Source organism: Lepus europaeus, chromosome 7 (genome assembly GCF_033115175.1).
Source record: "Lepus europaeus isolate LE1 chromosome 7, mLepTim1.pri, whole genome shotgun sequence".
NCBI lineage: Eukaryota > Metazoa > Chordata > Mammalia > Lagomorpha > Leporidae > Lepus > Lepus europaeus.
In genome coordinates, this window is record NC_084833.1 from 66,530,823 (window position 1) to 66,552,414 (window position 21,592).

The following is a 21,592-nucleotide window of genomic DNA, read 5'->3' on the forward strand; positions in this document are numbered from 1 at the left end:
GTGTATTACGTTGATTGTTTTGCGAACGTTGAACCATCCTTGCATACCAGGGATAAATCCCACTTGGTCTGGGTGGATGATCTTTCTGATGTGTTGTTGCATTCTATTGGCCATAATTTTATTGAGTATTTTTGCATCTATGTTCCTCAGGGATATTGGTCTGTAATTCTCTTTCAATGCTGCATCTTTTTCTGGCTTAGGAATTAAGGTGATGCTGGCTTCATAGAAAGAATTTGGGAGGATTCCCTCTTTTTCGATTGTTCTGAATAGTTTGAGAAGAATTGGAGTTAGTTCTTCTCTAAATGTCTGGTAGAACTCAGCAGTGAATCCATCTGGTCCTGGGCTTTTCTTTGTTGGGAGGGCCTTTATTACTGTTTCAATTTCTGTGTATTTCTGTGTTTGTGTATTACGTTTTTATCCTTTATCTTTCTGTTACTTTGCATCTTTATATTTAAAATATGTCTCTGGGCTGGCGCCGCGGCTCACTAGGCTAATCCTCCGCCTTACGGCACCAGCACACCGGGTTCTAGTCCTGGTTGGGGCACCGATCCTGTCCCGGTTGCCCCTCTTCCAGGCCAGCTCTCTGCTGTGGCCCGGGAGTGCAGTGGAGGATGGCCCAAGTGCTTGGGCCCTGCACCCCATGGGAGACCAGGATAAGCACCTGGCTCCTGGCTTCGGATAAGCATGGTGCACCGGCCACAGCGGCCATTGGGGGGGTGGTGTGAACCAACAGAAAAAGGAAGACCTTTCTCTCTGTCTCTCTCTCTCACTGTTCACTCTGCCTGTCAAAAAAAAAATTGTGTATGAATTGATATGTCTGTGTACTGATTCTCAACACCAATAAAATCTTAATTATGGATAAAGAAGGTTAACTTTACATTATGAGAATTCTACCTCAATAAATTATTTCGTTAATTAAAAATGTTGAAAAACACTAAAAGTAGACCAGTCATGAGTGAGGAGACTGAATTAGTAATAAAATGTCTCCCATTCAAGAAAAATCTAGACTGACAGATTCACTGCTGAATCTTACAAAATATCTAAGATGTAATATCAATCCATTTCAAACTCTTCCAACAGACTGAAGTGAAGGGAATACTTCCCAATTTGTTTTATAAAGCCAGCATCGCTCTGATACCAAAGCCAGACAAAGACATAATGAGAAAAGGAAAGGCCAATATCCCTAATGAATATAAATATTATCAACAAATTAGTTTTATTAGGAAACTAAATTCATCAGCACATTAAAAGGAACATTTACTATGATCTACTGGGATTTATTCCTGTGATAAAGAATGGTTCATTTATTGATATACACATCAATAAATATAGCACACACCACCTTAACAGACTGAAGGACAAAAACCATATGACCATCTAAATAGATACAGAAAAATTATTTGACAAAATTCATCTTTTCATGATTAAAAAAATAATCTCAACAGATAATGTGTAGAAAAAATGTACCTCAATACAATAAAGGCTATATATGATGAGCCCACAGTTAACTCAATGATGAAAAGCTGAAGGCATTTCCTTTAAGATTAGGGACACAACAAGTATGTCTATTCTCATCATTTCTTTTTAACATAGTACTGGAAGTCCTAGTAAGAGCAATTAAGCAAGTGAAAGAAGTAAAAGGTATCTGAAGAAGAAAAGAAGTAAGATTATTTCTACTTCAGATGACATGATCTTGTATACATAAAACCCTAAAGACTCCACCAAAAATCTGATAAAGGAAATAAATTCAGTAGAACTGTAGGATACAAAATCCATGTGCAAAAATCCATAATATTTCCATACACTAACAATGAACAATAGCAACAAAATAAAATACTAAGGAACATACTAATCAAGGTGAAATATGTGTACACTCAATACTGTAAAACACTACTGAAAGAACTTAGGATAAGACACAAATAAACAGAAAGAGATCCCATGTTCATGGATGGGAAAATTTAATACTATTAAAATGTCAACACTACCCAACGTGATCCATAAGGAAAATACAATCCCTATCAAATTTCCACCATAATTTTTCGCAGAGATAGAAAACAATCTTCAAATTAATATGGAACCGGGGGGCTGGCACTGTGGTAAAGCTGCTATAGGTAAAGCTGCTGCCTTCAGTGCCAGCATCCCATATGGGCGCCAGTTTGAATCCCAGCTGTTCCACTTCCGATCCAGCTCTCTGCTGTGGACCAAGTCCTTGAGTCTCTGCACTAGTATGGAAACCCAGAAGAAGCTCCTGGCTCCTGGCTTTGGATCAGAGCAACTCTGGTCATTGAGGCCATCTGGGAAGTGAAGCAGCAGATGAAGGATATGTCTGTCTGTCTGTCTTTCTCTCTGCCTCTCCTTCTCTCTCTGCATAACTCTTTCAAATAAATAAATAGATCTTTAAAAAAATTAATATGGAACCACAAAAAACTAGTAAGTAGCCAAGGGAATTCACTAGATGAAAAAGTAGGAGAAAAGCTCTATGACATTTCTCTGGGAAATGATTTTTTGAATATGACCTCAAAGGGACAGACAACAAAAATTAAAATACACAATTAGGTGCAGCAGCCTCTTGTGATGGCCACATCCCACAACAGGGTACTTGTTCAAGTCACAGCTGCTCCACTTCTAATCCAGCTCCCTGAGAATGTGCCTGGGAGGGCAGCCGAAGATGGCTCAAGTACTTGAGTTCCTGCTGCCCACATGGGAGACCTGGAGTTCCAGACTCCTGGCTTCAGCTTGGCCCAGTCCTGGCCACTGTGGGCATTTGGGGAGTGAATTAGGGGGTAGAAGATCTCTTTCTCTCTGTCCCTTGGCTTTTCAAATAAATCAATCTTTAAAAATTAATAAAACAGTACATCTCTGTCTTCATATAATTTTTAGTAAAATGAGGTATTTAAAACATTAGTCAAACTGGCATGTTCACAGCATCTTGTGATTGGTCTGATGTACCAGGAAGTGAATATTGATCAGAGAGAATTTACTGGAAAGGTGATGTAATCACAAAATATACTGGTTGTTACAGAACTATTTACAGTATTACCACTTACTCTTCCAACTTAGAGATCTCTGAGTGAAATGATTTGGAAGTCCTACCTGTTGAACTTACCACAACTAGCTCTGCAGTACAGCTATACAGAAAAAGTCTTCCTCTCACTACTGGAGAATATGCCTTCCTTCCGGAGGAGGAGGATGTCTGGCTTATATTGCCCTTTCACATAAAAATGTCATGGTATACTGTAGATAGTATTACTCAGTAACTATTTGCTGAGCTAACTGACTTTATAATAGGATCTCTGTTAAATCTGATACCAGTTGCAACTATGGCCAATGAGTAACTTTAAAGTTGCTTTAACTTCTTCCCTCTGGAGAAGAATTTGGATTCTGTAAGATCTGTATTTAAATCCCAGGTCGGGGCCAGGACTGTGGTATAACAGGTAAAGCTGCTGCCTGGCAGTGCCGGCATCCCATATGGGCACCAGTTCAAGTCCCGGATGCTCCACTTCCAATCCAGCTATCTGCTGTGGCCTGGGAAAGCAGTAGAGGATGGCCCGGACCCTTGGGCCCTTGCACCCACATGGGAGACCTGGAGGAAGCTCCTGGCTCCTCACTTTGGATCGGCGCAGCTCCAATTGTTGAGGCCATTTGGAGAGTGGGCCAGCAGATAGAAGCTCTCGCTCTCTCTTTCTCTCTCTCTCTCTCTCTCTCTCTCTCTCTGCCTCTCCTTCTCTCTGTGTAATTCTGACTTTCAAGTAAAATAAATAAATCTTTAAAAAAAAAAAATCCTAGGTCTACCGCTGGTTAACTGTATCAACTTGGGTGAACTAGCATACTTCTGTCCATGGGAAATGATTAACACATAGCACAACATAGAGGGATGGTGACAGTAAAAGCAGCAGCTAACATTTATTGTCATTTTACGTTTGCCCAGCATTTTGCTGCATGCATAGTAAGAATTTTCTTGTTTAGTCTTTTAATATTCCACTTCTAGCTGGTACCATTGTTAAACTAATTTACAAAGGAGAAAATGAACACAAACTTGTCCAAGGTCACACATATAGCTGACGTGTAGATCAGGATTTGAAATAAGAGCCTGTGGTCTAACAAGCACAGAATGTTTTCTATTTGAAAAAATAAATAAATAAAAGGAAGTAAAAGTATACTCAAATTAAAGTACCTGAGTAATGAGAAAAATTCCTAAATGGGAAAAGGTAAAACATACCTAATTTTCCAATGCTAGAAGAAAAAAGACATCATTATATGATCAACCACGCCATACCATAGCCAGAATCACAGGGAAGGCAGGAACAGGAACAGAGGTGCATACAACAGCCTGGTTTCATGCCTTGGGATGAAGAAAGATATGCAGGGGAATTTTTATGACACCTTGGCAGACCATATATTTAGATTTACATACATATATATATGAGGGAAATATATATATATATGAGTATGTGTGTGTTTGTGTGTCTCCAAGGATTTTATCTCTGAAGCATTTAGAATTATCTGGGGAAAAAATACCCTTAAATCAAAGAGTAAGGGGATATGGATCAAATTAAGCAATGATTAATAACAGGTTTGCAAATGTACTAGGTTATTCTCAAGTGCTTTCAATTCTGAAACTCTGTCTCAGTTGTTTATTATAAACATGGTATTAATAGTTTTAGTTTCTTCTCATGCTTGGATATTTTGTTTTGATTTTCAATCGAGTAGATTTAAAATTTTTTAAATTAATTTGACAGCCCAAGGAATGGGGGCAAGGGAAACAAAAGGAGACAGAGACACAGAGAAAGTGAGCACCCACAAGATGGTTTACTCTCCAAATGCCCACAATTGGCTAGTCTCTGACTTACGTGGCAGGAACCAAATCATTTGCACTAACACTACTGCCTCCCAGGGTCTGCATTAACAATAAACTGCAGTGAGGAGCTGGAGCCAGGCATTGAAGCCACACATTCTGATACGGAACACTGATATCTTAACTATTAAGCTAAAAGCTCAGCCCTTAAGTTTTTAAATAATGGTTTAGAAATATTCTTAATTATACTAACAAGAACCATCTTGATAACAAAGCTATTTATGAGTTACTATATTTCATCTGTTATTGGCAGGAGAAGATAAGCTTTTGTTTTTCAGTTCTGACTTTTTAGTGTTTACCTTATAGAAAAACACAAATGCTAAGCATATAAAAAAGTGTGTTAAATGAAGTCATCATAGCACAAAGGAGAAGGGACTGAAATCTATATTCCAAGGGCATATTCCATACTTGATGAATGTTTATTGGCAGAGGATACCAACAAGATAACCACAGAAAGAAATCCTAAGATGGGAAGTTTAGCTTAGTTGGAACACATATTTTCTGCAAGTAAGACAACACATGCCAAGAGACCTACAATCAAACACTTACCTAAACCCTCTGTAGAACAAATTCTTGTAGTCAACATTTATTGTACTGATATTTTCTTTCTTAAGTTCTTTAATGGTGTATAAACGGCCCACCAGCTGAAAACCAGGTGCTGTCTCCCTGACGTACTTTCTATCATGAGTTGACAACCAATAAATCTGTAAGGAGAAACAGGAAGTCCTGCAGCGAATAATCACCTGCCTTGGTACAATGGGCCCCATACAGAATTCATGGAGTGCCATTCCAGCACTGGTAGTAGTCTATTGTGAGCAGAAAGAGATTCTAGTCCTTGATCAAAAAATCAACCTGACCTAATGTTAGCTAATGAACTCTCATAATGGGGTTGTCACCAAGGCTGTTCTAGAGCTGAGTTTTTTTAGGACTGCTCCATCCACGTTAATATTAAGTGTCAAGGACCCACTGTATACAGAAAACCTCATACTACCAAAGAGTTGGTAAATATGGGATGAAAGGTGGTAATCAAAATATCCGTGGTTGATGTTCCTAAAAATCACCTGAAGTCATTTCTCGCCAACAGGGACAGTATTATGATTCATCTGTGGAAACAGCTCCACTTGCAAGAAGACAAATATTTGTTTCACTCACAGTATTCCCATTTTCTGAGAATTTAAGTGATTTGGAATAATTAACTGCTCAAACACAATTACTTCTGAAAAACATGAGGAGTAAATCTCAGCTCAACTAAGAACCAGTTGTCTTTCTATAACACTCAGGAAAGTCAAGCCTTCAAAGCTTAGACTCTTTCTAACAGATCTACATTGGTGATGGTGCAGGTCACATCACGTAGTTATTACACACACTACCTTTTAGCTATGTTGCTAGTATTTCACTTGGTTTGGTATAGCAAATAGCTTCAATGTGCTTCCTCACTGACATAAATTTCTCTGATTCACTCTTAGATTATCTCATGTAGCTGTATAAGTAACAATCACCACTTCCATAGGAAGTAAGTTACTTAAAGCTCTCAGGCAAGAATTACAAGGTAGGTCAAACACAACTACTATGCTCCTGGGACAAGGTACCCACCTCCCAACCTCTACTATAAATACCAAGATAGACATACCAGATGTGGCTCAATTTTAGAGTCAAGGATCACCTTTGTTACATGCTTAACAAATGAGTGTTTGAGAGGATGTTTCGCTGGAGGGCCATAAAGATCAAATATCACAAATTTATTTGCCTTCTTTGCAAGTTCCAATAAATCATCTAGTTTTGGAATCGACTGGTTTCTTGCTCTGTTTTTATCAGCCTCTGATAGAGGTTTCATATTGAAAAATGGTTTGCGCTAAAAATAAACACATCAAAGAATACATTGGTTCCTATCAAAATCATTTTCTAGTTCTCTTACTGTATATTCCCACACTCAGTTACATACTGTGCCATTAACACTCAATTCACCAGGCCCTCTGAAATACTAGTTCTAAGATAAAAGATGACATGGAGAGAAATAAAATGTGATCTCCATCAGTAATTATGGCATTTGGAATCATTTATCTGTAATCTAGAACCTGTTGTATCTGCACTGAAAGTCCTTCATTCTGTTTTTGACCTTCCTTTCCAGCCTCTTTCCCCATAACTTGAAGTAATACATAACTTTTCAGTCATGCTGGCTTCTTGCATGAGCTCTCACTGTTCTAGAATTGTGTAACAAAAAAAGAACACATGTGTTGGCTTTAAATTGCTAGATTCAACCCCTGCTCAACCCTTCACTGCCTTTCTTGCCACATCCACTCTCTAAAATCCTACTCTCAACCTATTCAAATGATACCTCCTTTATGAAACTTTTCTTTAAATATTCCTGAACCAAAGACACTTTGATGGCTTTAAATCCCAACTGCCTATTTTCATGTTTTTATAATTGTGTTTCATTCTGCCTTTTCTAGTTATTTGTAAGTGTCTTAGATAGACCAAAGTTCAAATTCTGGCTCCATACACTTCTTATGGTGCACCCTTGGTAAGAACATTATTATTTTGCTATTAGAGAAAGAAACAATGAAAGAATGAAAGAAAGAAACAGAGCTCCCATCTACTGGTTCACTCCCCCAGATGCCCTTAATGACTATAGCTAGGCTGCGAGAAGTTGGGAATACAATCCAGGTCTTCCACAAGGATGGCAGAGATCCAACTTCTCGAGCCATCACCTGCTGCTTTCAAGGTGTGCATTAGGAAAAAGCTGCTAACTAAGGGCAGAGCCGGGTCTCAAACCCAAGCACTACAATATGGGTAACAGGTACACCAACTGGCATCTTAACTGCTATGCCAAATATCGACCCTAGGTAAAACAATTTAAATTCTCAAAATCTAATTTTCCAAACCACAAAATAGTGAAGGGGTATCTATGTATTATGTCAATGGTTACTTTGAAGATTACATATGATATTTACAGATTCTGGGAATATGCCTGGTACACAGAAAAGTACACAATTCACATCAGTTCCCTCACTGTCTACTGATCCTACTGGAGTGTAACTCTCTCATGGCAGAAGTGCCACATATTCTTTGAAATGAGCATTTCACCTTACACAGAGCCTGTCATACATACTCTTAGTATATTAAATATAATGGACAACTGCTTTTATTATCACTTGTCAATTTCAGACCATTTGTGGTTAAAGACAGTGATTGAGGATACCTCTAGGAGAAGGAAGCAATTACTCCTATCTTCTTAAAACTCAAATAATCTTTTTCTTTACACAACTTCATTTTCATTCTCATTCACACTTATATTATTTCCTCACCTCTTTCCATTAGCCTCCAAAAAAAACCTATTCTTTCTCATTTTTCTCAAGAAAGGGAATAATCACTTGTACAATAGCCCATAAAATTGGTAGATAAGAGGGCAGATCATAGAAACTAAATTAAACCATGGTCTATATGATTTGTATTTGAGTGGAGGGCTACAATTAAAGGTTTTGTTAATTGCCAAGAAAACAAAAATTCATTTTAGAAATCAAGACATTTTTAGATGCTACCAGATCCAGACCAACTAGTTCACTTACTTGTTAGACTTTCAAGTGAAGAAAATGTTATGAAAAACCCGAGGGACCCTTACTCTGGTGTTTGGTGTGCTTTGTGACAAGTGTGGCTAAGAGCTAATTGCAGATTTCTTGCTTCTGTACTCATTAGCTTTGCTTGCTAGTGCCTAAGGATGAATCTTGTAAAACTTTAGAAACTAGGGTTTAAAAAAAAAAACAAAAACCCATGTGCAGGAACAAGGAACCAGCGCCAGATGTCCCTCCCCGAAGATTAGCTAACACTCTGTAAATTGCGATTTCCCAAGAGTTTCGGAGAAGGTTCTCTGAAAGTTTCGGTTTCTCCAGAAAAGAAACTAATTGTAACTCCCACCCAGGGCAGCCACTCCCCATCTAAAGGACCCAATGAGTACTCATGGTAACCTTTAAACTAGCCAATCAAGCCAAAGCCCATAAAATATGTTAATCTTGTAGTTTTTGCCTTTAAAAGTTGCTTGTAACTGCTGCTCGGGGCTTCTCTTCGCCTCTGGTGATAGGGAGCCCATTTGCGCAAACACCTAATAAAAATCCTCTTGCTCTTGCATCTACCGGTCTGGAGTTTGGGTCTTTGGGCGACCACCCGAGCGAACTGGATTCCCAAACTTGGGGTCCTTCAGTTAAAAGAACAGGATGGGAAAGTCCAAAACAGAACCAAATATTCAAAAATGATAGCAATTAACCAATAGAGTTTAAAACTAGACTCCAAGGAGCTTTAAATAGTATTATGGGGGTTAGATATAACAGCTGAAGTAAATTAAGTCTTTTTCACATATTTTTCTGATTTAATCAGAAAAATAATCCAGAAAGCGACAATGCTTGTTTAGATTGTATACAACACTTGGTTGAACATTTTCAAAAAGCCCTAGGAAATAACAAAGTTAGAAATGAAACAAACATCTGGTTCTACAAATAAAATACAGGAAAATGCCACATGCATGTGGATGCACTGTATAACTTTATGAAATACCTGGATAAAAGAGTTCACAAGTTTGTCTTCAGACATTTTGGCAAATGTACAAAGAAGAAATCAGATCTATTGCATTACCAGAAAAGACCTCCTGCCAATTCCATAGTCCTACTTCAAACTGGGATGAAACTGTGTACACTTGCCTGTCTTCATTTATGACCTTTATTTCCAGGAGCAGCACATGACCCTGAACATATGAGGGGTTCAATGCAGGTTTGTGGAACTGGGGAATGTTTCTTACCCAGGGGTCTATAAACCATCTGCCTGCATTCAGAGTTGACAGGAATGTCCAATTGAAGAGAGCAGGATGCTGAAATGCAGCTTCTGGCAGGACCTCCTTGATATTGGTCGTTCTTCTCAAGTCAAAGTCATGCATATGGAAAGGCACATGATCAATACTGCAAGCAGAGGAAGAAGAGAGGCAGGGGTAGACAGGCTGAACTTAGCCACCCTGACAGACAGGATCCCCAGAAAGTCCTTCAAGGTTACAAGTCCTATAAGGGTCCCTTACTGCCTCTCAAATCACAGCAAAGCACTAAGAACAAGTCATTTGCAATTTGTCAGTATTTTTAAGTCCTAGGAATCAAAATTTCATGATAATCACATTAGTAATGGTAAACATTTATTTAGGGGTTTTCTGGCATAAAAGAAGCAATGGTTACAGTAATGGCTTGAGAATAAGAAAGTAGGGTTGAGGATAAGGCAGGATCCCGAATCCCAGGAAGTATATTACGTACACATTTACACAATTCATCTGTTTTTCTGACACTTTTCCCAACTAGGCATCTGCCCTGAGTATTTCTGGTCCTAGACCATCCACATTAGAAAGGTTCCTGGTCCTACTAATGGCTTTAGAGAATCTCTTTTATAAAACTCGAATAATATTCCCTTTTCATTAAAATATCTATGAAGGGAGTATCTATAATGGCCATGAAGAAGGGTGATGACTTAGTCTCCTGCCATAAACAACTAGAAAACTCGGCAAAATAAAGGAACTACATATAATTATTTTCAGTCAGTTGGCAGAGAGCATAATATTATGCTGAGATAAAGGACATAAATGAAATAAAATCTTTCATTACATAGGCATCCTTCCCATAGGGGAGTATCAGATTGTTTTATAGGTACAGGGAGGAGGAGTCTAAAAGGGACCCACCTATCTTTCTGAAATGAGGAGAAACAAATGAGAATAAGTAGATGTCAAGACAGAATTTGTAGGTCCCTTGAATATATAACTAAATACCAATTCATTTCTAATTTGCCTTTTGTTTCATGTATTTATTCTAGATATTTCATTTAACTATGGTCATACATTATTTATCCTTTTGTGTCTGGCTTATTTCCTTTAGTGTAACATATTGAAGGTTCCCATATTCTAACATCCATGTTGTAGCAGACTTCATTCATATTCATGCTTGAATAATAACCCATTGCATGGATATATAGCACATGTTTTTAATCCATTCAACTAGTGATGGATACTTGGGTTGTTTCTATCTTTTAGTTACTGTGAATACTGCTGCAACTAACATGGACTTACAAGTATCTGTTTCAGTTCCTGTTTTCAATTCTTTAGGTGTAGACCTAGACTTGGAATTGCAATTCAATTCTGTGTTAAGCTCTTTAAAGTACCCAGTTGTTTTTTCATAGTAGTTGTACCACTTTACATTACCACCAGCAATGTACAAGATTTCCAATTTCTTAACATTCTCACCAACATTTTATATTCCACTTTTTAATTACAGCCATACTAGTAGATGTGAAGTGCTAATTGCGGTTTTGAGCTGCATTTTTCTGATGCTTAGTGATGCTGCATATTCGTTCATGTACTTGTTGTCAATCTGTATGTCTTCTTTTCAGAACATCTAGACATTCAGTAACTTAGAACATTTTTAAATTGGGTTGTCTTTCTGTTGTGGAGCTGAAGTTTACATATTTATATTTTAGATAGATATAAATCCTGATCAGACACGTGATTTGCAATTTTTCCTCCCATTATGTAAGTTATCTTTGTGCTATCTTGACAATATCATTTGATATGCAAAAGTTTCTGGGGCCGGTGCCATGGCTCACTTGGTTAATCCTTCGCCTGTAGCGCTGGCATCTCATATGGGTGCCAGGTTCTAGTCCCGGTTGCTCCTCTTCCAGTCCAGCTCTCTGCTGTAGCCAGGGAGGGAGTGGAGGATGGCCCAAGTGCTTGGGCCCCTGCACCCGCTTGGGAGACCAGGAAGAAGCACCTGGCTCCTGGCTTCGGATTGGCACAGCACCAGCCGTAGCAGCCATTTGGGGAGTGAACCAATGGAAGAAAGACCTTTCTTCTCTCACTGTCTATAACTCTACCTATCAAAAAAAAAAAAAGGTTAAAAAAAAAGTTTCTAATTTTTTCTTTTTAAGATTTATTTACTTATTTAAAAGACAGTTACAGAGAGAGGTAGAGACAGAGAAAGAGATCTTCTATCTGCTGGGTCACTCCCCAAATGGCTTTAATGGCTGGAACTGAGTCAAGAGCCAGGAACTTCTTCCAAGCTTCCCATGTGGGTACAGAGGCTCAAGGACTTGGGCCATCTTCCAGGCCATCGCAGAGAGCTGGGTCAGAAATGGAACAGCAAAGACTAGAACCAGCGCCCATATGGGATGCTGGCACTTCAGGCCAGGGCTTTAACCCTCTGCGCCACAGCGCCGGTCCCAAAAGTATCTAATTTTGAAAAGTTCAATTTTTTTTTCTTCTGTTGCTTGTGATTTGATGTCCTACCTGAGAATTCATTATCAAATATGAGACTATGTTTTCTCCTAAGAGTTTTAGTTTTAGCAATTATACTAAGATAACTGATCGATTTTGAGTTACATTTTGTGTATGATGTGAGATAAAGTTCATTTAACTGCTTTGCATTTTTTCAAAAATCAGCTGGCATCAAAAAATGAGAAGATAAACTACTAAATGGGAAAATATTTCCAAATTATATATTGAATAAAACAAAATTCCTCTTTAACTCATGGATTATTTAGAAGTACATCTGTCCAAATGTCTAGATATCTTCTTGTTAACTTTAACACTAATTTCTAATTTGATTCCATTGTGAGCACAGAACTCCTCTGTATGACCTAAATTCTTTTAAATTTGCTAAGGTTTGTTTTATGGCCCAGCATATAGTCTATGTTGGTATATGTTCTGTGAACACTTGAAAAGAATGTGTCCTCTGCTGTTCATGGGTTGGGTATTGTAGAAATGTCACTTAGAGCCTGTTGGTTGATGTTGTTCAGCTCTTCTCTATTTTGATGGTTTTCTGTTTAATAGCTGATGCTATTCAGCTCTATCTTTGATGATTTCTATTAATGGTTACATCAATCACTAAGATAGGGATGTTACAGCACTCAACTATAGTTGTGGATTTGTCTATTTCTTCTTTCAGATCTATTTTTTCTTCATTTATTTTGAAACTCTATTATTGGGCTCATAAATTGAAACTGTTGTGTCTCCTTAACAAATTAACTTTCTAAAAATCATTATGTATAGGGCCAGCACTATGGCATAGTGGATAAAGACACCACCTGCAGTGCCTGCATCCCATATGGATGCTGGTTCAGCTACCTGGGAGACCCAGAAGAAGCCCCCAGCTCCTGGTCTCCAATCAGCCCAGCTCCAGCCATTGTCGCCATTTGGAGAATGAACTAGTAGATGGAAACTCTCTCTCTCTCTGCCTCTCTGCCTCTCAGCCTCTCAGTCTCTCTCTGTGTAACTCTGACTTTCAAGTAAATAAATAAATCTTTTAAAAAAATCTTTATCCATTTAAAAACTAAAAATCATTATGTAATGCCCCTCTTCTTCACTGGTAATTTCCTTTGTTCTCAAGTCTATCTTGCCTGATGTGAACATAGACATTCCAAGCTTTCTTTGATTAGTATTTGCAAAATATACTTTGTATTCTTTTAATTTACCTATATCATTTAAAATGTATTTCTTATAGACAGTATACAGATTGCTCATAGTTTTAAAATTAATTCTACCAGTCTGTTTTTTAATTTGCTTAATTACATCTTCTATATTGAATATGTTTGTTGGTAAATTAGGATCTAAATCTGCCATTTTAATACTAGCTTTATTTTTGCTCCTTTTGATGTTATTCCTGTTTCTCCTTTCTAACCTTCTTGTTAGTCTTCATAAACTTTTTTTAACCTGTGTGTTTCTTTTTAATGTATCTCTTTGAATAATTGTTGGCTTTACTTGCTCTAGAAATTATAAAACACACCCAAGAGGATTCAAAATTTCATGGAAAATGTGTACTATCTTTTAATTCCATTTATCCATGAACTTTTTGAAGTCCACATATACCCACATCTGCACACAAACTTATCAGTCTACCAATCTGCCACTTCAAGTTGAATGTAGAAACATAAACACTCTTTAGGTTCCTTTACCACACCTATCTCAAAACATATTGAGATACACATCAGATAATGTCACAATTTTTAAGTGCTGAGAACTATTTTGTTTACTTATGTTATCCTCTGTGTTGCTTATTCTTTTTTCATGATGTACAAAGTTTATTTTTGCAATCATTATTTATTTTGTCTGAAGAACTTCCCTTTCCATTTAGTTCTTCTTTATTCCTTTGCTAAGATTATCTACTTTTTATTTATTTCATAAGCTTTCTTAATTGCTTTTTGGAGCTACTTTATGGCAGCTATTTTTAAATCTTTCCCACATGATTACAACACCTATTTCTCTTGGTGTTGACATTTATCAATTATCTTTTCTCATTCAAATTAAGATTTCCATAGGTTTGGCCAGCGCCGTGGCTTAACAGGCTAATCCTCCCCCTTGCGGCGCCGGCACACCAGGTTCTAGTCCCGGTTGGGGCGCTGGATTCTATCCCGGTTGCCCCTCTTCCAGGCTAGCTCTCTGCTATGGCCCGGGAAGGCAGTGGAGGATGGCCCAAGTCCTTGGGCCCTGTACCCGCATGGGAGACCAGGAGAAGCACCTGGCTCCTGGCTTCAGATCAGCAAGATGCGCCGGCCGCAGCAGCCATTGGAGGGTGAACCAGCGGCAAAGAGGAAGACTTTTCTCTCTCTCTCTATCCACTCTGCCTATCCAAAAAAAAAAAAAAAGATTTCCATGATTTCCATAGGTTTTGGATTGTGTACTGAGGATTTTTGGCAATATAGATGTATCATTCTTTTTTTAGATTTATTTATTCATTTGAAACACAGAGTTACAGAGAGACAGACAGACACAGAGAGAGAGAGAGAGAGAGAGAGAGGAAAAGACAGAGAAAGAGATTTTCCATTGGCTTGGTTCACTTCCCAAATGGTAACAATGGCCAGAGGTGGACTGGTCCAAAGCTAGGAGACAGGAACTTCTTCTGGGTATAGGGGTCCAAATATTTAGGCCACCCTCCACTGCTTTCCCAGGTACATTAGCTGGGAGCCAGATCAGAAGTGGAGCAGCCGGGACTCAAAATGGTGCCCATATAAGATGCTGACATTGAAGGCAGAGGCTTTACTTGCTACACCACAACACCAGCCACAATGGTTCTTATTTAACTCTATTTATGGCAGACAGTCAAAAACTTTAGGTTCAGAACATGTCTTAGTAAACGTTTTGGGCTGGGGTTCAAATGCCAATTTAGTTTTCTATTTTTCTACAATGCTCTTCTGGTCTTTTCCACATGTGTGCTACCCAGAAACCAGTCTATAAACTGGGTTGGAGCTGTGGCATGGTGGGTAGAAATGCTGCCCGTGGTGCCAGCATCCCATCTGGACGCTGGTTCTAGTCCTGGCTGCTCCACTTCCCATCCAGCTCTCTGCTGTGGCCTGGCAAAGCACTGGAAGATGGCCCAAGTCCTTGGGCCCCTGCACCTGCATGGGAGACCTGGAGGAAGTTCCTGGCTCCTGGCTTCTGATGGGTGCAGCTCCCAGCGTTGTGGCCACCTGGGGAGTGAAGCATTCTCTCTCTCTGCCTCTGCCTCTCTGTAGCTCTGCCTTTCAAATAAATAAATCTTTAAAAAAAAAAATACAACCTGGATGATGTTCCAAAGCAATGTTCAAGTAATCCACTATGGTATTTCTCATTGGTTTCATGTATAAGTTATTCAAAAGTGTGCCAAGGACTGTACATAAAGGTTTTAAAACTCCATTAGTCGATCATGACCATCCCTCAAATAATTAAACAATAAATCACTTTATTACTCAGCAATTCCTCTTCTGGGTATATGGCCAAAACAATTGAAAGCAGGGACTCAAAAAGATATTTGTACACCTATGTTCATAGCAGCATTATCAGGCTGGATAATGGTAGATGCAACCCAAATGTCCATCAATAGATGACTGGATAAACAAAATCTGAGAGTATTATTCGATCTAGAAAAGGAAGGTTTGAAACCCCCCAGCTAACATCACACTCAGTGGTGAAATCCTCAAAGTCTTTCCTCTAAGGTAAAGAACAAGGCAAGAATTTCTGCTCTTGTCATTTCTGTTCAACACAGTACTGAAGATCTAGTCAGTGGAATTAAGAAACAGAAATAAAAGAAATCCAAATCTGCAAATAGTAAGTAAAATCATCTCTGTTTGCAAATGAAGTGATCTTATATGTAGAACACTTCAAAATTCCCCCCAGAGAAACTGTCAAACAAATTCAATAAAGTTGCAGAATACAAAATCAACATGTGAAGTAAGTTTCACTTCTGTATCCTAATAAGGAGCAATCTGAAAGAAAATTAAGAAAACACTCCCATTTATAATAGCATAAAAGAGAGTAATGCTTAGGATTATACCTAACCAAGAAAATGAAAAAACCTCTACACTGAGGAAACACTATGAAAATAAATAGAATGACATCTATACTGGGTGGGGGGGGGATAATATATATTTTTAAAAGGATTCAATAATCCTTTCTTAAGTGAAAACAAAATATGACGAGAGGAGGAGGAGAAGAAATATCCAGTTATCATCAATGTAGATTGTTTACTTAAGGCCTTGTATTTGTACGTGTACATATAACAGACCATAGCACAAAAAAAAAAAAAAATGTTGTCTGGCTCTCTTAACATACAATATGCATCAGAACATTAGTCTACATTCATTGAGTGCTGTCATCTCTGGATGTCTTTACGATGGGTAAATTCATTGATATCTAACTCTAAAAACTCATGTCAGTTCCTTGAAATGTTACTGCCCATGAATCATGACAAGTACTTTTCATAACAGAAGCAGAAGCCAAAATATTTAGATAACACAAGTTAATGGTTATTTTAAAAAGAGAAAATAAAAATTCAGTTACCAACTTAGAGGATTTTGTACATTACTAAGTATTCTATTTTATTTTCATGGCTTGAATTTTATTTATTACTTGAGAAATCAAACTTAATTTCTAAACACTTATTTTATCTTTCTTCAGTAGAAACAGTTTTCTCTTTGGCAAAACTGACCTGGGAAACAAAATTAATGCCTTTCTGAATTAAGAGCACAAAGTCTTCCTTAAATGTAAATAATAATGAGAATGGAATAGCAGTTTTTTTAAAATTTCATAAGAGCTACTGTTAAGATGATGATTTGACAATTTTGCAGATGGTCCACCTGAACTAGCTCTGCTATCAATGTAATTTTCATCTTTTATATTGTCTTCATCATCACTGTCCGAAGCCTCGTCTCAAGCTACCACCACCCAGTCCTGCACATTCTATTATACCAGCAGGCCAGAGCTCAGTTACCAGCTCCCACATCTGGGCCACACCTGACAGCACGCCTTGGAGAGGGTCAGAGTCAACCAAAGTCAGCTTGGGTGGCTTCCCTTCCTGCTGACACACTCTCCCAGTAACTCCATGGCAGTCACTGAGCTTCAATACCACAACACAGGGTCTGCAAAGACGTCTTGTGTTCATGGATTGTTAGCATATCCATGCTTGCCAGAGAAATCTATAGATTTAATAGTGTTTATCAAAATGCTTACAGTATTTTTGATAGAAAAACTGATACCCTATTCATATGAAATCAAAGAATCTTAAACAACCAAAACAATTTTTTAAAAAGAAAACCAACTTGGAAGGTTCACATTTATTAATTTCAAAGATACATTAATCAAAACAATGTAGTACTGTTAGGACAAAAACAGATCAATGGAATACAGGTCTGAGAAATAAACCCTTGTGTTTACGGTCAGATGATCCTTGAGAAGGGTGCCAAGACCACTCAATGAAGATAAGAAATTCTCTTCAGCCAACAGTATTGGGAAAACTGGATATCCAGAGACAAAAAAAAAGCTGGAACCTTACATTACACAATACAAAAAAATCAATTCAAAATATACCAAAAGCCTAAATATAAGAGCTGAGACTACAACATTTCCAAAGGAAAATATAGGGGAAAAGCTTCATGACATCAGATTTGATAATAATTTCAGATATATCACCAAAAGCACAGCCAACAAAGGCAAAAAATAGGCAAGTGAAACTACATCAAACTTAAAAGAGAAATTAAGGAGTTGGAAGGATTATCTACATCAAGGTTGAAGTCACAAAAATAACAGAAAAGGACAAGGAGTGCAGGATCATATGCTGGGAGTGCAGTATCTAAATACTTTTATCACAGTATACCCAGGATCCCTAGGCACTTCCATGAAGAGATTCTATGAGCTCTATTAGAACAACCAGTTTCAATCCCAATTCAAAATATTCTATTTGGCACCACTGTCACTGCTGAGTAACATTCAGAATCCCAGGCTGGGGTCAGGAAATATAGTTCTAATCTTGACTTTATCATCTACATTTTAGCCTTCTGACCTGATCAATACATTTCCCTGCTTTGAATTCAGATTCAAACTAGGCAACTCTATGAAACAGAATGTTCTCTTTCTTTTCTGTTTTCCTCCCAGAAAAACTGCAAAAGGAACTTGTACACATCACATCACATACACTTAAACACCCATCAGAGAGGAAGCCTTTCTATTTCCTCAGCCACACACTGACACAGATGCTATAGCAAAAGTGTGTCTTTTTGTCCCTGATTTTGCTCTGATCCAAGTCTTATTTTCTGTCTGCTACCCATCTCCCTGATAATTTTTTTAAAGATTTATTTATTTATTTTAAAGACAGAGTTACAGCGAGAGGTAGAGACAGAGAAAGAGGTCTTCCATCTGCTGGTTCACTCCCCAGATGGCCACAATGGCCAGAGCTGTGCCGATCTGAAGCCTAGAGCCAGGAGCCTCTTCCAGGTCTCCCACATGGGTGCAGAAGCCCAAGGATTTGGGCCATCTTCTACTGCTTTCCCAGGCCACAGCACAGGGCTGGATGGAAAGAGGAGCAGCCGGGACTAGAACCGACACCCATATGGGACACTGGCGTTTCAGGCCAGGACTTTAACTCACAGCGCCAGCCCCTATCCCTGATAATTTTTTCATCATAGACTGATAGATGAGTCTAAAACACATCTTTCTATAAAAATGAGGCAATCTGCCCTCTAAAACTTATCATAGCTGCTCCTTACACATTTAGGCATCTCCATGATCCAACCTCAATCAGCCTTACAATCTATACCTCTTCCTCAAATAGCCCTCCCCTGTCACCAAATCATTACACTTTTGGCATCTAAACAGGTTACTCTCTAATATATAAATTTGTTATTTCCCATTTAGGTATAAATGAACAAGCTATTGAATATGCTCTAGTCTCTGCTTGGAATGCTCTTTCTCTCATCTGTGCTTGGTAAAATAGTATTTTCTTTCAAGGTTCAATACAAACACAACTTTAACCATACTTTTTTTTTCTTCTTTTCACATATCAGGAGATGGCCTTTTCCTCCCCTGAGGTTACACTGCATCTGACAATTTTATTTTGTGGTTATTAGTAAACATGCTATGTCTCCTTCACTAGCTGGAAATATCTCTTAAGCAGGACTATTTCTTACTTGTTTGCATCTCTCCAGCACTCAGAAGGAGGCCTGGAATATATGAGGTTCCACCAATAGTACTAGAACAACAACAATAACAACAAATACTAAAATGGATAAAGTATTACATTGTACATCTAAAGTCAGGACAGGAGCTGATCAGTTCATTGTTGCTTATAGTGTCCGTTTCACTTAACAGGTTTCCCCTTTGGTGCTCAGTTGTCACCGATCAGGGAAAACAAATGATATTTTTCTCTTTGGGTCTGGCTTAATTCACTCAGCATGATGTTTTCCAGATTGCTCCATCTTGTTGCAAATGACTGGGTTTCGTTGTTTCTTACTGCTGTATAGTATTCTATGGAGTACATGTCCCATAATTTCTTTATCCAGTCTACTGTTGATGGGCATTTGGGTTGGTTCCAGGTCTTAGCTATTGTGAATTGAGCTGCAATAAACATTAACGTGCAGATGGCTTTTTTATTAGCCAAATTAATTTCCTTTGGGTAAATTCCAAGGAGTGGGATGGCTGGGTTGTATGGTAGGGTTATGTTCAGGTTTCTGAGGAATCTCCAGACAGACTTCCATAGTGGCTTAACCAGTTTGCATTCCCACCAACAGTGGGTTAGTGTCCCTTTTTCCCCACATCCTCTCCAGCATCTGTTGTTGGTAGATTTCTGAATGTGAGCCATTCTCACCGGGGTGAGATGGAACCTCATTGTGGTTTTGATTTGCATTTCTCTGATTGCTAGTGATCTTGAACATTTTTTCATGTGTCTGTTGGCCATTTGTATTTCCTCTTTCGAAAAATGTCTATTGAGGTCTTTGGCCCATCTCTTTAGTGGGTTGTTTGTTTTGTTGTTGTGGATTTTCTTGATTTCTTTGTAGATTCTGGTTATCAATCCTTTATCTGTAGTATAGTTTGCAAATATTTTTTCCCATTCTGTTGGTTGCCTCTTCACTTTCCTGACTGTTTCTTTTGAAGTACAGAAACTTCTCAATTTGATGCAATCCCAAATGTTAATTTTGGTTTTGACTGCCTGTGCTGTTGGAGTATTTTCCAGGAAGTCTTTGCCTGTGCCTATATCTTGCAGGGTTTCTCCAATGCTCTCTAATAATTTGATGGTTTCGGGTCGTAGATTTAAGTCTTTAATCCCAAGGAAATGTTAGCTAAATAAACTACTAAGGCAGAACATAGGGTTTAATTGTAAACATGGTTTTCAATAGGAACAAATTTGAATTACATGTGGAGACTGTTTTTCAGAGTCTATAATTAAGAATGTAGAGGTTTGTAAGGGAGATGTGGCTCACATGTGTGGCATGTACACACAAAGAAATTCCTTTGGACCAGACTGGTTCTCTTCCATGGACCTTCTTTTCTGCCTCCTTCTCCAGTCTCTGCTTTCTTACCTTAAGTGCACATCAGTCTCCAGCCCATAGGCCCCAAATTCAACAGCTTTCTCAAAGGCCATCATGGTATTCTCTGGCCCATGCTATGGAAGAAAAATATATCAGCCCCATGTCTCAGAATCTTTCCTCCCAACCATACCTTTTATAATAGCAACAGAGTTACACAATAAAAGAGCTCTGTTAGCTCTCTTTCCATAGAGTCTGTGTTCCCCTCTGTTCAATAGAATTCTGGGACTCTGCTCACTTGAGGCAATGTCACTGGGCTTGATAAAGAGAAATGCACTGGGAGTTAGGTGACTTGGGTTCATGCCCATCCTCTATATTACCTTTTTATTCCTATAAAAACAATTCTTTTTCCTTTCCAGGGACTCCTATGGTTCCAAGGCCCTCTTTTCTCATCCATACATACTTGTACTCACCCTATTTCATCATGCTCAGACCTACCATGGGTGCACCTCTATGTGCAAAGAAGACTGGTTTGGGTCCCAAATCCTCCTTTTTCTGAATGCAGGGAGAATAAATCCCCAGAGGCATCAAATAAAGACATACAAGGATAAGAAGAAAAGGCAATCCGGCAGCCATCTGTAGAGCTGACAAAGTTAGGAGAAGGAAGTAGGTGTAAATAAAGAGAACCATTCCAAACAACTAATTATTCCAAACAAGCGGTCGAAGTAAATCCCAGTCCATGAGTTTCACCAACTCTAGGGGCTTAGCTAATTTATTTTCTATTGGTGTCACATTCCCACTATGTTCAGGAATTTGAATATAAAAGCACAGGACTATCCAAATATAAGGCTTTATTATGACAAGATAATTGGAGCTGTAACTTACAAAGCAGCACCAAGGAATGGGAAGGGAAGGGAAAGAAAGAAGGGAATGCTTTCAGGAGGAAGAACCTGGCTGCTT

At 38.4% G+C, this 21,592-nt stretch overlaps 1 protein-coding gene and 1 pseudogene across 1 annotated transcript in view; both read right to left on the bottom strand.

Annotated features, from left to right (window-relative positions):
* The window catches only part of LOC133763837 (glycerophosphodiester phosphodiesterase domain-containing protein 4-like), a 67,596-nt gene that overhangs the window by 25,214 nt on the left and 20,790 nt on the right, over positions 1–21,592 (bottom strand). Inside the window, exons 8-12 of the mRNA XM_062197568.1 lie at positions 21,131–21,276; positions 20,687–20,769; positions 9,642–9,798; positions 6,486–6,707; positions 5,405–5,559 (exon numbers count right to left, since the gene is read on the bottom strand). Of these exons, the coding sequence (XP_062053552.1) occupies positions 5,405–5,559; positions 6,486–6,707; positions 9,642–9,798; positions 20,687–20,769; positions 21,131–21,276 (763 nt within the window). The remainder of the gene's footprint in view (positions 1–5,404; positions 5,560–6,485; positions 6,708–9,641; positions 9,799–20,686; positions 20,770–21,130; positions 21,277–21,592) is intronic.
* Positions 16,854–17,219, bottom strand: LOC133764865 (EKC/KEOPS complex subunit GON7-like; annotated as a pseudogene).